At 42.5% G+C, this 14,743-nt stretch overlaps 1 protein-coding gene across 2 annotated transcripts in view; it reads left to right on the top strand.

The window, feature by feature from the left end:
* CTDSPL2 (CTD small phosphatase like 2) overlaps positions 1–14,743 on the top strand; it is a 67,450-nt gene that overhangs the window by 25,264 nt on the left and 27,443 nt on the right. The window contains exons 1-3 of one of the 2 annotated variants that reach the window (XM_024199571.2): positions 3,502–4,487; positions 8,252–8,461; positions 14,136–14,274. In XM_024199571.2, the coding sequence (XP_024055339.2) occupies positions 8,276–8,461; positions 14,136–14,274 (325 nt within the window). In that variant the 5' untranslated portion in view covers positions 3,502–4,487; positions 8,252–8,275. Of the gene's footprint in view, positions 1–3,501; positions 4,488–8,251; positions 8,462–14,135; positions 14,275–14,743 lie in introns of those variants that run through there. The other variant, XM_024199570.2, reaches the window with a different exon arrangement.

Raw genomic sequence — 14,743 nt, 5'->3', positions numbered from 1 at the left:
GAGACTTTTCCTGCCACAGTGAAAGGTTCTGGTGGGGGCAGGAGGTGAAGGGGGAAGAAGCTCTGGCAGCTTCTGGATTCTTTCCCCGCTACAGGGAAAGGCTCTGGCAACAGGGAAAGACCCCAGCAGCTCCCTGCTGCTGGAGCCTTTCCCCACTGCCTCTCCCTTGCCAGAGCCTTTCCTTGCCTCAGTGAAAGGCTCCGGCAGCTGCGAACTGCTGGAGCCTTTCCCTGCTATTTCCCCCACCAGCTGCATGGAGCTATACACTGCTGTGGACGCACTGTGGACGCAACCTACATGCCACCACCAGGGTAGAAAAGGCCTAGGTGGACCAGCCACTAGATGAGGATGCAGACACACTTTGCTGGTGGGTTTCATAGATTTTGTTAGACAGCAAAGGAATGTTGAGAGTCAGAAATAATGGGTTCAATTCCAGGTTCTGTAGGGGGGTGTACCCTTGTGGTTACAGACCCTTCTCCTCCTGTCCTTTCAGCCTCTTCTTTCACCCCTTCTGCTCTTTTCCCACCGCCTCCATTTCCTGTCCATCTTCTCCCCCTGAGTCCTGTGCCCTGCCAGCCCTTCTGTACTCCCTCCCCCTCAGCTCCTGCTCCTGTCCCAAGCTTCTGCCCCTGTGTCCCTCCCTTCCAGCTCGGGAAACTTCCCCCCTTGTGCCTTATATTTCTGCCTTTGAGGGGGAGCATTGAGAGTCAAAGAGAGACAGTCTCTCAGTTCCTGTTGTTACCCAGGGTTCTCAGAACCCAAAGCAGTGGTAAATTAACTGTTTCACTGCAGGTGGTATCAGGAATAAATCAATGGGAACACAGCACTTCCAGCTGAATAAAGATTAATGCAAGTAAGCGTGCTCATATCTAAAACTACTGTTTGTTAGATTTAAGTACACACAGACATAGCAATAGGTTAGAACGTTCCAAATAATTACCTAGAATCTGAGATGGTATGGAGTAATAAGCAGCATGTCAGCGATGGCCGGTTGCTTCCCCACCAGGGAGTATGGTGTCAGGAAAAAAATCTCAAGCTAGCTTCAGAGAACTGCTCCAAAGCACACTCTATTGTCTAGTCTTTTTAGAACTAATTTTTACAAAACACATCGCTCATAGTGACCCCTATTGGGTCATCTCTTCTCCAACTTCAATACACTATTTATTAACAAAACATTTCTAACAATCTTATGCTATGTCTACACTACGCAGCTTTTAGCGACACAGCTATGCTGCTACAGCCGTGCTGCTAAAAGGCGCGCAGTGTAGCTGCTGTTTGTCAGCAGGAGAGCTCTCCTTCCACCCCAACGAGCGGCAGTAGCTTTATTTGCAGGAGAATGCTCCTGTTGACAAAGCGCTGTTCACACCGGCGCTTTTCCTCGACAAAACTTTTGTCTTTCGGGGTGTGGTTTTTTTTTAACACCTCTGCCAGTGTAGACAAAGCCGTAGTCATAATAAGCTTCTATATCAAAGGCGCCCAAACTCAAGATCTCCATCCACTTATTTTCCTTCAGTCTCAATTTGTTGACCCTTTTCTCACCTTCTCCCATTCTGATTAGCAGAAACTGCAAGCCTGCAGCTAGCATTTGACCGTGCCTCCAGAAGCTCTGCTTGTTCAAATTAACCCTTAACTATGTGGGGTTCTAGTTTATTAATTCATGGTGGCTGAATGCACACAATATGGTTGCAATTAGCTTGTTCAAATTCTGGGATAACACACCCCTCCATTCCGGGGCAGCACTGTGCCAAGCGCCACAGTGGCCCCTGGAGGCTGGAAGAACAGTTATAGGAAAAGTCCTGCTCAACTCCTGCAGCCCTACGATGAAGCATGCTCTATGAGGATGGTGCATAGGAGCTATGAGCTAAGTTCTCTGTAAGCTGTGTGGCCATGCAGTAGCCTGTTTAGCACCGTGCAGGCACTTAGGGAACCCACCCAGGGCCCGGCCAGGGACGGACGCCCCGGCCCCAACCCAGCCCGGTCCCCAACCTGCTGCGGCCCGGAGGGGGGCCTGGCCTGGCCCCGGCCGGAACAGTTCAGCCCAAACCCAGGTGTGGCCGGGGTGCCCCTCCCCCGGACTGAACCCAGCCCCGGCCCGGACCCGCTGGGGAAGGGGCGCCTATCCTGCATCCTCAGCCCCGGAGCTGCTGCGGCGCTGAGAGGCGACTCTCTCCCCCAGCCCAGGTGCTGCTGCGGGGACAGAGAGCTGGGGGGAGTCCTCTCTCTCTCTGCCATATCCCCGGAGCACCCTCCTGCACCCCAAACCCCTCATCCCCAGCCCACACCCCCAGCTGGAGCCCTCACACCCCTGCATCCCAACCCTCTGCCCCAGCCCTAAGCGCCCTCCCACACTCCAAACCCCTCGGCCCCACCCCAAGCATATGAATTTTGTTAAGTGCACCAATATAGAGGTGATGTGTCACACATCACCTTCATATTGGTGCACATAACAAAATTCATTCTGCACATGGGTGGGAAAATTTAGAGGGAATACTGGCTGTGAGTGAATGGAACATGCACAATGCAGACAGAGTCTTTAGAAAATTTACTCTAACAAGTCTCTGCTGAGCATTTGCAAACTGCACTTTTTCAGAAGCTTGTAACTTGGGCAAATTTTCATCAGGATGGCAAAAGATATATCTCTGAGAGCGGGGCAACCCATCTGCCAAATTTCAAGTCTCTGTTTCAAAGCATGGAGGCACTGTAGCTTCTCATTGAAACAATTGTCAGATTTTTTTTTTAACGTGACAAAACAGCATATTTTCCCCTAATCTCATTTTTAGACACAGCAGAACCATTTTAGTTGAAACTTTCCCAAAAAATTCAGCCTGAGGCAGACAGGGAGCATGGAAGATTTCAGCTAAAACAGTTGAAGTTTGGCAAAGTTATAAACAACTGAAAACAGGGACATATAATGGAAAATATTGGACAACCTTGACTATAGGTGTCACTACTTCCATTGCCTATAGCCAACAACATGAGTTTAGTTTATGATGTAAGCCTTTAAAGCCCCTTTAACCCACAATGAGTAGATAAAAACAAAATCATCACGAACTTATATATTTTTAATATTAAATTATATAATATAGATGTTAAAGTATCTTTGGCCCAAACTACCAATAAATATTTGTCAATTTCTTCCATTTTATAGAATACATTTCCTTTAGATTTGTACATAAGCACCTAACTAGGGTTCTAGGTGGCTGTCCACCACCAATGCACTCCCTAATGATTTCAGGGTAACCCTGCAAGCAGCTCTTGCTTCGTTTTCCCTCTTCTGGTGTCACCACTTTTCAGGGGCTGATCTCCTGTCCACATTTTTCCACCATATGTGATAAAGAGGGGTTCTACCTGGGTTGCCCTTCTATGTCAGGCTGTGGCATGCCCAGTGTGCCTGCCTCAGTTTCCCCTTCAGCGGTTCCCAATAACTCAGTACAGCTTAGTATATAAATCGCCCTTTGCAGGGTTAATTTATTATAAAAGTCCCACAACCACAGTCCAGAACCCCCAGCACAATCCAAAAGTACATCACCGTCAACAGTCCCCAGCATTTCATCGACAATCCAAGTACAACTCCAGCACCTTTCACAACAGTCTGCAGCTCTCTTGTACAGCTCGAGCATCCCTCGCCAAGCTGCACCGTTCAGGGACCACATGTTACCCAAGCTGAGATACAATTCCAGCTCTTGTCTGGAGACATCAGTGGGCCCTGGCCTGCAACCCTCTTTGGCCCTTTGGCTTCAGCTCTCTGGCAGGCATCTCCATCTGCTGCTCTCAGCCTTCAACTCTCTCTAGCCCTTTCTGGTCAGGGCTCTCTAGCCTGGGGAAGTTTGTAGGTAATTCCCCCTCCCCCGTTCTGCTTTCTTGCCTTCTGCTTTCACTAGCCTGATTTGACTTCACTGCTCAACTAGGCCATCTCACTACCCCTTCCTTCAGGGGCATCCCCCTTCCTGAAGCTGTCAACCCAGCTCTGCTCTTCCTCTAAGCTCTCTCTGGACTCAGGGTTCTGAACACCCTTTTGGCTTTGGTCTGTCTTTTATTTATAACAACTCCCGAGGCAGCCCCACCCTCCTCATATTATCAAACGAGGACATGCTTGGACTGAAACAGGAGAACTGGGCCTGATTTAATTCAAGGGGTGAACTACCCTGTTAAAGTGCCCCTGCTATAGATTACACAAAAAATGAATTTAGCAGCCTCAGGTCATGAAGAAGAAAAGATAAGACACAAATTATATTAGTAAATGCTGTTATTTTGAACCTTCATGTAAAAAAGTTGTAAATAACTTCATGTTCTTTTTCAAGTGATTGTCCCTATTATATTCCACTGTGGGTTATGCATGTGCAGCATCAGCCTGGAGCCAGAAATTTTGCAAGTAGTGATGGTTGTTCCACATGTGAGCCTGGCTCACCTCGTGCCTCCGATGGAGGGGTAAAGGGAAAGGCAGACTGTTCGCTTCTCCAGTTCCTTCTCGTCACCTCATGGTCCAGGTCAGAACCCTTAGTGTCTGCAGCTTCGACTTCACCTACAAACAATAAAGAACCTTATTGTAAATAGTTATCAGTCTTAATCGTTTATAGTTTTAGCCGTTTTAACAGTAGTTTTAGCATTAGATTAGACTTCATCAGGGTAACCCTAAATTCTGTCACCACAGGGGTGTACCTGCTCATGGACAGATTTCAGACCATGAACAATATCATAGCTCACATCACACGCAACCTTCAGGTACCGGTCAAAACACGTCTGTCCCTACTAGGTCACATGACCTGTGCACTTATATCACCCTGTTCTCAAGTCTCCACTGTTGTTGCCTTCAAACTTGGCTATAGTCAGTATACTCCCCAAGGCATCATTCCATGAACCCCATGGTACAGTTCCAGCCAAGGTACTGTCCTCCCTGTTATGGTGGACAAATTCCTCATCAGGATGTGTGGGGGTCCCCTTTCTCTCCAGACAGGATCATTGTTACAGACACATCCCAACTAGGTTGGGGAGAGCACAGGAACAACCACAGAGCACATGGGACTTGGACATCTCGAGAGGCCAGGATGCACATCAATATCCTGGAACTACGGACAGTATGGAAGGTGTGCAAGTCTTTTTTTCCATCCGCGCTCACCATGTCCTTATGTCAGACAACATTACAATTGTCTTCTACATCAACAAGCAAGGGGAAGCGAGGTCTGCCTCCCTGGGTGCAGAGGCAGTCAGCCCCTGGAACTGGTGCTTCAGCACCCTATGAGCAGCCTACCTTCCGGGAAAGCAGAATATGCTTGCAGACTCCTTCAGCAGACATTTTGCACTTGACCATGAGTGGGAGCTTCATGATGCAGTACTCCGCAACATTTTTACTCTATGGGGAACCCCAGCCAGGGATCTACTTGCTTCTCAAGCAAACAGCAAATGCACCACATATTGCTTCAGAGGAGCCCATGGTCATCACTGCCAGGACGATGCTCTGCTTTTTACTTGGTCAGACCATTTCAACTATGCGTTCCCACTGCTACCGCTCCTGCCATGAGTCGTATGCAAGATCCAGCAGGACAGAGAGAGGGTCATCCTGATCGCCCCCTTCTGGCCCAGACAGTTCTGATTTCCCAACCTCCTAGCATGTCATCCTGCCAACTAATCATCCTTCCAAAGTTCCCCGAGCTACTTACCCAGTGGAACAGCAAGATCCATGTGGAAATTGAAAGTGGAACACCCCAATCCATGGCAGCTCCACCTCAGGGCCTGACATTTGGATGGGGAGCATCCTTAGAATGTTCTTGCTCTTCAGCTGTATGAGACATTCTCTCTAATAGTAGAAAGGAGTCTTCTAGAAAACGTTACCTAGCTAAATGGAAATGCTTTTCGTCTTGGACACAACAAAGAGGCCTTCTGCCAGAAACTATGGATATTCCTCTCATCTTAGACTATATCCTATGCATGAAAACATCAGGTTTATCCATCAGCACTTAGGAATCCAGTTGGCGGTGATCATGCATGCCATCCACCTTCTCAAGGGTACTCAGTTTTTGCACACCCACTGACTATAAGATTCTGGAAAGGTTTAATAAGAACTTTCCCACCTGTTCAGAAGCGCCCCAGTGGGATCTGAATCTCATTCTCTCAGTGCTAACAAGGCTCCCCTTTGAGCCTTTAGCTACTTGTTCCATGTCCCTCCTTTCCATCAAAGTCATCTTTCTCGTAGCTATCACATCAGCGAGAAGGTTGGTGAACTTGGAGCAATGATGGCAGAACCTCCATACACAGTATCCCATAAGGATAAGGTTTCTTTACATCTACACCCCAAATTAATCCCTAACATAGTTTTGGAATTTTACCTTAACCAATCCATTCACTTACCTGTGTTCTTCCTGAAACCACATTCTTCTGCAGAAGAATGAAGACTCCACTCTCTTGATGTTCGATGAACGTTGTTTTTTTTACCTGCAGGGAACACAACCAATCCCTGAGACTGTTTGTTACTGTAGCAGAAGGAGTCAGGGCATGCCATCTTCACCCAGAGAATCTCCAAATGGATATCTGGTTGCATTCTACTCCTGCTGTCAGCGCTCAAAAGTCCTCCTGGACATTTGCAAAGTGGCCTCATGGAGTTCCATTCACACATTTGCAAGGGATTATGCCCTGTTGCAGGACTCTTCTGCTGATCCTCCTTTGGGATGTCAGTACTCATCCTCGCACCCTCCTCCTATTTAGGTACTGCTTGTCAATCACCCACAGTGGAATACAGTAGGGACCATCACTCAAAGAGGAGGAGGAGGCGGTTACTTACCTGTAACTGGAGGTTCTTTGAGATGTGTATCTGTATTCCACTACCTACCCTCCTTCCCCTCTGCTTTGGATCTTATCTGATTCACGGTAGAAAAGGAACTGGAAAAGCGATTGGTTCGCCCTGCCCTTTATCCCCTCAGTCGGAGGCATGAGCTGAGTCAGGGCATGTACGCAGATCAAAGTACGCTACTTTTGAATTCCCCAGCCCCAGAGTATAGATAGGGACCACATGTCTTGAAGACCCTCCAGTTACAGATAAATAACCTCCTCTTTTGGTGAATGGGTGGGAAGAGATAAAGTGGATTAAAGTCTTATAGAATGTTTTCATTATTTCTTTGCCTTAACCTTTCTGTATACATTGTTTTACAACTAAATGTGATTTTATTGTAAATATTAATATGAGGACACATAAAGCTAGACCCTGAGTTGTAATGCTTCTGTTACTTGATACACACAAGATTATAAATGGTCAACTTTTATAAATTTGTGTTACTGTTTCTGTGAGCCTTCATTAAATTCTGGAGAACACTTAAGTATTTATTCCAATCTTTGAAAAATCTTAACTCCTTTTACTCTTTGATATAATAGTTGGCAAATTTGGTGCTGGTTAAAAGCTCCAGATTGACATCTGTGGAAAATGAAGCCCTATGTTTGTCAACAGTTATAGAAAGTACAACATAACTAGCAGCAGCACAAATCATTCTAATGCAGTTCAACCTTGTTCTGTTGAAAGGCCCTGCCAATTCATCACTTTGCTGCCTGTTGAGTCTACTAAAAAGCATGTAGGTAATGATACTTTTTGTTACATGATCTCTCTACTAGGAATGGAAATGAGACTACCCAATTGCTAGCATTTTTTTGTAACTTTGGTCACTGTTTATTTACTTGGGTTGGATTTGAAGTGGCCTACGGGTGAAAAGCTCAGAATCATATCACTGTGACCATGAACCATCCACTTCCCTACTGGTATCTTTTCCTAAATCCTCAGAGCAGTTGTTGTTTTGCAGTACCTAAACATCTACATAGTATAGGTAATTTCATCTGTCTACTCAGCAGTTGGAGTTAGCTGAGCACTAAAGAAATTTCTGAGAAAAAAACAACCAAGTGATGGGTATTTTATAACTAACTCCTATGTCGTAAATATGTTTAGGACATAAACATCAGTCTCTTATGATAACTGCAGGTATGGTAGTCCAGAAGATCAGCTTTCTATTCCTTTGGTAAATTGTGATAGCCTAACACACATCTAATGCACAGTCTCTACTATGATTTATACTTCGGTGCAAAGCGTGACACCAAGTTAGCTCTATTGCCCAAAAATGCAGTATTCTTTAAATTAAGGGAGATACATATTGAGTGAAAAACTAAGCACAGTGCATCAGACTAACATTTATAAATATATAACTGTGGGGGATTCATACTTTCAAGCTTAATACAGAACCTCAGTAACCTAGTATTCTTGTTTTTCCTTTTATAGTTTTACATGTGGTACACATAAAAAATGAGGCTGAGAACGCGGAAGGCTTCTCAGCAGTCAAATCAAATTCACACCCAGCGTGCTTTGAGAGCAAAGAGGAAACATTCAGAGGTAGAAGAGAGCTTACCTGTTGGAGGAGGAAAACCACAGAAGAATGAAACCGGTCTGTTGTCATCAATCAAAAAATTTATTAAAGGAAGCACGCCCAAGGTATGAGCTCAGTGTTTCGTTGTTTTTTAAAAAAAAATTGAGTCATATTCGTTTTTTCTAAAATTTGATCAAGTATTGTATTAAGAAGAATAAGAATTTGTAAAAGCATGTTCTGTGGAGGCAGAACAGCTTTATAAACAATAGAATACAAAAATTGCCCCATAATAGTTGTGTGTGAATGCAGATATAGAAGTTAAATTGCAAAGTTGCTGACACTGTCCGGCTAACAGTTAGAACAATTACAGACGTTTATGATAGTGCCATAAGTTTGAGGATTTAGTATCAGGTGTTCCATTGGAGAAATAAGAAAAGTTGCCTTATAAATACAAGAGGCCAAATTCAGCTATAGTATAATCAGGTATAATTTCCGTGTGCCTCAGTGAATTTTGTATCTACTTATCGCACCTTAGACATGAAGTTTCAGGGCTAAATTACTTGAATCTTTTCAAACTCTATCTAGGCACAGATCTGAAGCACACAGATTTTCATATTAAAACCTGCTCAGTGCAAATTCTTAGGGGAAGATTATATACAGTACGTTACTTTTATTGAGTGAGTGCCACTTTGAAATAGTTTTCAAAATTGTTATTTTTATTGTTTTTTTTAAAAGATGCTCTGATTTTATAAAACCTTTCTTCAGTCAGTGTTATCAGTCAGAAGTTCTGATATTGCCATTTTAAAACCGTAGATATTAAAAAAAGAACAAGAGCCAGGATGCCAGAAACATACAAAAATGTTTCAGAGAAATACATGGCAGATAAATGAAGTTTAGATCAGAAAATAGTTTTTTAGTGTTAAAGTGAAGTGTTAAAAATGGCAGCTTTATAATTTTGCATTATAGTTAAAATAATATGTAAAGATGCAGTGAAGTTTAAAAAATTCTAATCAAATTGTCTCAGAAAGCTGGGTGACTAGGAAACAAAATGGCAGCTGAAATTCAGTGTTGATAAGTGTAAAGTAATGCACATTAGAAAACATAATCCCAACTATATATATAAAATGTTTGGTTCTAAATTAGCTGTTAACACTTGAGAAACAGATCTGGGAGTCATCGTGGATAGTTCTCTGAAAGCATCTGCTCATCTACAGCAGCAGTCAAAAAAGAGTGTTAGGAACCATTAGAAAAGAGAGAGATAGTGAGACAGAAAATATCATAATGCTACTATATAAATCCATGGTACCCCCACACCTTGTGTACTGCATGCAGTTCTGGTTGCCCCATCTCAGAAAAGATACATTAGAAATGGAAAAGGCACAGGAAGGGCATAAAAATGACTAGGGGTATGGAACAACTTCCATATGAGGCGAGATTAAAAAACCTGGGACCATTCATTTTAGGAAAGAGATGACTAAGTGGGGAAATGTTAGAGGTCTATAAAATCATGAGTGGTGTGGAGAAAGTGAATAAGGAAGTGTTGTTTACCCTTTCACATATCACAATAACCAGGGGTCACCCAATGAAATTAATCAGCAGCAGGTTTAAAACAAACATAAGGAAATACTTCTTCATACAATGCACAGTCAAACTGTGGAACTTTGTTTCCAGGTGATATTGTGAAGGCCAAAAGTATAACTGGCTTCAAAAAAGAATTACATAAGTTCCTGGAGGATAGGTCCATCAATGACTATTAGTCATGGTCTGGGTGTCCCTAAATCTCTTACTGCCAGAAATTGGGACTAGACCACAGGAAATGGATCACTTGAAACGGTCCAGTTCTTTCAATTCCCTATGAAGCATCTGGCACTGGCCAGGATACTGGGCTAATTGGACCATTGATTTCACCCAGTATAGCTATTCTTATGTTCTTAGATACCATGCAACTCAATGTGTTCTAGGAATTTGTTCAGCAGGATATAGGCACTGACTTAAAGGAATTGTAAAAATTATGTATATGTTAACATTTTTCTTTACCTGTGGAAAATTGTGTATTGTTAAAACTGTTTAAATTTTGCATATCACTAAACTCAGGCAATAAATTGATTTCACTTTCTGACTCCTATGCTCTAGCATAGGGATCTCAAACTCAAATCACCATGAGGGCCACATGAGGACTAGTACATTGGCCCGAGGGCCGCATTACTGAAATCTTTTCATACAAATATACAAAAGCCCCCCCTGCGCCTGGCCTTGCTCCCACTCCACCCCTTCCATGAGGCCATGCCCCTGCCCTGCCTCTTCCCACCCCATTCCCCGCCGCCATTCCAACCCCTTCCCCAAAGTCCCCGCCCCCTCACTGCCCCTATTCCAACCCCATCCCCGCCCCACCTCTTCTCCGCCTCCTCCCCTGGGCATGCTGCGTCCCCGCTCCTCCCCCCTCCCTCCTGGAAAGTCCTAAGCGCCACCAAACAGCTGTTTGGCGGCAGGAAGCACTGGGAGGTAGGCGGAGGAGAGGGGACGCGGCGCGCTGGCGGGGAGGCAGGGAAGGGGGAGCTTGGCTGCCTGCCGGTGGAGTCAGCACCTATGGCGGGCCACAGGAAATAACTCCGCAGGCCGCGTGTTTGAGACCCTTGCTCTAGCACAAAGCAAAATACTTTAGGTTGCAAACACTTCAGGGAAATGGTTAAGTCCAAACAAAAACAGTTTTCATTGGAATTTAAAAAATAAATGGGGAGATTTCTGATGATTTAGGTTTTGTAAAATCCCCCCCCATCCCTTTTTTAATCTTAAATTTTCATCCTAAATTTTATCTTCACAGCTTCCCTTTAAATATAAAATTCCATGTTTTTCATATATATTGTCTTTCTTGTCTTCTGTGTCCAGAACAGCACTTGTAGTGGTCCCAGTGGCATTAACATGCATGCTATTGAGTGATATTGCTGGGCTATACTGCAAAGCTCTCATGACAACACAAAGTAGTCTTGTGGTTACCATGGTAACATCAGAACTCTTTCAGGTGGTATGTGTGTTATATTATACAATAGTTCTGTTACCTGTATATTATAATATAAATTAAGAGATAGATTGTGTGGATCTGTGACAGTAAATGTATAACAACATATACTTTAAAATATACTAATTCTGACATCAGAGTCATAGGACATCACAGTGATGGCTTGTGGGGGTGGGTCTTTAAAACCCCCCCAAAAAGTTCAAGCTATTTACTTACATAAAAGTAACTAAAATATGGTCAATAAAATTATGATGACATTGGGCCTTATCTTATAAGCTACATAATGCTCTCAACTCCCATTTACGTCAATAGATAGAGTTAGTATGCCTGTTTTAAAGTTAATATCAGAGTTACAGCCCACCAGTCTGATATCATAGAGAAACTAATACAGATAAGGATGTAGTTTAGATCAGGTACCTTGCAGGACTGATCCCTGTTTAATAAGCATTTTTAACAGTTTGTAAGAAGTTTAACAAAGTGGGGTTTTTTAATGGTATACACATCCAGTGATATTTTTTAAAAAGTTTTAAAACTTGAAACATTACAACACATTGACTGAAGTAAGTTATACCAAACTTATTTAATTTGTGGGTTCTGGTAACATCATAAATTACACTATCTTTGCTTTTCTGACTTGCAGTGCATCCTCTCCTTTGGAATCATTGCAACCCATTCATTAACTTGCATTTTTATTCCATGGTTTCTGAAAAATCCAAAAAACAGACATCCTATTGATATCAATGTGACATTGCCATATTAGTTTCAGTATGATGCAATTAGTAATACTAATTGGATATATTTGGCGTATTGATTGTAAACAGAAATCTTTACGGTAGAAATTTGCTGATATAAAGCACATAGAACAATGACCTAATATTGTGCAATTTTATTCTTGACTGCTGTTGACAGACACTTAACTCCACTTTTATTGATTCTGATTTTGCCAGAACCCCTCTTGTTCATTGGCTTTTCTTTCCTTATTATATTTATTTGTATTGCTGCTTTTAGTCTTTTCTCTGGGTATTTTATTTTAATTCTTCTTCATCAAATAAATATCTTTTAGAAGTAGTGGAGTTTTCTTTTGGCTTTTCTTACAAGAAAAGGAAAGATGTCTCCACAGTTTGGATTTTAACTTTTTAGTGAACGTAATGCTCCTGAGAGATGCAAGATTGACAGTCCTGGAGACGGAAATCCTTTTTTTACAGAACAGTTACAGCAAGGGCAGCAGCAGTGGTAGCTTCCTCACACCACTGTGATCTATTCTTTTGGAGGGACCACCTCTAGGATGAAAGGGTAGTTCAGTCTCCATGCTCATTCAATTCTTTGCCTCTCTGCTGAGTCTATCAACAGGAATTCCAGTAGGTGCCAGTCATGATAGTGGTTTTTGTGATGATTCTGTATCTGTCCACTAGGAACTGGAATGAGAACACCAATGCTTTTCAGTTAGAACTGAACAGCCTTCAGGTGGTAATGGCTTTCTGTCATTCTTACCTGAGCTAAATTTGAACTAGTGACCTGGAAGGTAAAAGGCCTTAGTTTCCTTTTTCCAGTCCACTGAGCCATCTAGTTTCTCAATCTCTGCAGTTGTATTTCTCAAAGATTTAGAGTTTGCCTGTACATATACAGTACTGTCCATTGGAGAAAGCAGGAGATCACAGGAACTCCCAGTTATTTTCAGTGGGAGGCTTGTGGGACCAATGAAGTGCACACATTTTCTTCCTATGTTGATGTCTGTGTAGTACCCCTGTATTATAAAATAGTCTAAAACTGTTGTTTGGCATAATGAGACCATACCGCGACCCCTCTAAAATAACCTTGTGACCCCCTGCAACTCCTTTTGGGTCAAGACCCCCAATTTGAGAAATGCTGTCTCCCCCATGAAATCTGTATAGTATAGGGTAAAAGCAGGCAAAAGACCTGATTTCAGGGGGGGCAGATTTCACGGTCCGTCACATGTTTTTCAGGGCCGTGAATTTGGTAGGGCCCTATTAATGGGACAATTTGAACCTATTGAAAGAACGGGGGGGAAGGGAGGGAGGAAAAAACACACACACATGACAAAGAAAATGTACAAAAAGCTTTGCTTCCATGAGAGCCAAATAATGTATGAGTCATAAGAGGCCAAGTCACCTTACCCTAAGGTAACAAAAAACAGTGGAACATGACCCTTAACTTTTAACATTTTTGACTCCTATTTTTTTGTCATAGGCCCGGACACAGTTAGTTCTGAATATGTACTGTGAATAACTGTACAATTCTTGTATCATGAAGTATAGCAAGATTCTGTATTGTAGCAGACACTATATTTCATAATATTAAGTAACGATGGCCACAAATGAAGGATTTTATATTGGGTTTCGTTATGTACTTTGCTTCCTGTGTATGCTAGGATCCAAAGAAAGCAAGTCACAGTTAATTGTAGTCATCAGATTTATCTGTTAATTCAACCAGTATGGCATGCCATTTGTTTAATGTCATTACCCTTAATATTTACAGATCTGTTCTTCAGGGGAAAAAAAATCTGAAGAAAGTTTTTCTACAACAGAAATTGCATATACAGTTTTCTTTCCCAGTACTCCACTTTTTACATTAATTTCTGACATTTTGGGGGAGTTTGAAATTCCAGATATGTATATCTCCTCATTTCCAGGTGAGAAATGTGCAGTATATTTATATATAAATATATGCTGCACATTGCTCACCTGGAAGTGAGGATCAATAAAAGGACCTTTTGTAGAATTTTCTGGTGTATTCAGTGTGTATTTTTCCTTTTCTGTTTTAAGGAAGAAAGAGAAAATCCTGCAAAGAGAAGTAGAATTGAACGTGACATAGATAACAACTTGATTTCTTCCACTCCTCGAACAGGAGAAAAGCCTAACAAACAGATCTCTCGAGTAAGACGGAAAAGTCAAGTAAATGGAGGTTTGTAAATATTCCATTCCTATATTAATAGGACAGAGTTAGAGGGTCAAGCTCTAATACTTGTATGGTGACATATTAATACAGGGCTTGACTCTGCTCTGTTGGAGTAAATGCGAATTTTGCCATTAACGTCAGTGGGAACAGAGTTGGACCCACAGTATCTGAAATGTTCTTTCCTGGAGAGTAATTGTAAGTATACGGGGGGTGGATGAGACTGAGAAACAATCTGATGAATATGTTTTTTCTTTTTAAGAACCATTCAGTTATGGGAAAACCACCACATATCTTGGAACTACTTATCCATAGTATTCTCCACTTAGAAAGGCAAGAGGATACTTAGTGATGTGAAATTGCTCCTCTTCACAGTGTTTTACAAACAAGTGAAATGTCATTCCATAGCAGGTGGTTTGTATGAGAATCATTCCACTTTCCAGGTGCTGAAGGCACTTGGTCAAATAAGTGCAAGAAA

This window comes from Terrapene carolina, unplaced genomic scaffold (assembly GCF_002925995.2).
Source record: "Terrapene carolina triunguis isolate 2854851 unplaced genomic scaffold, T_m_triunguis-2.0 Scaffold67, whole genome shotgun sequence".
Taxonomy (NCBI): Eukaryota; Metazoa; Chordata; order Testudines; family Emydidae; genus Terrapene; species Terrapene triunguis.
Note: the sequence above shows the minus strand (reverse complement) of the source record. Positions and strands in the feature narration are given on the sequence as shown.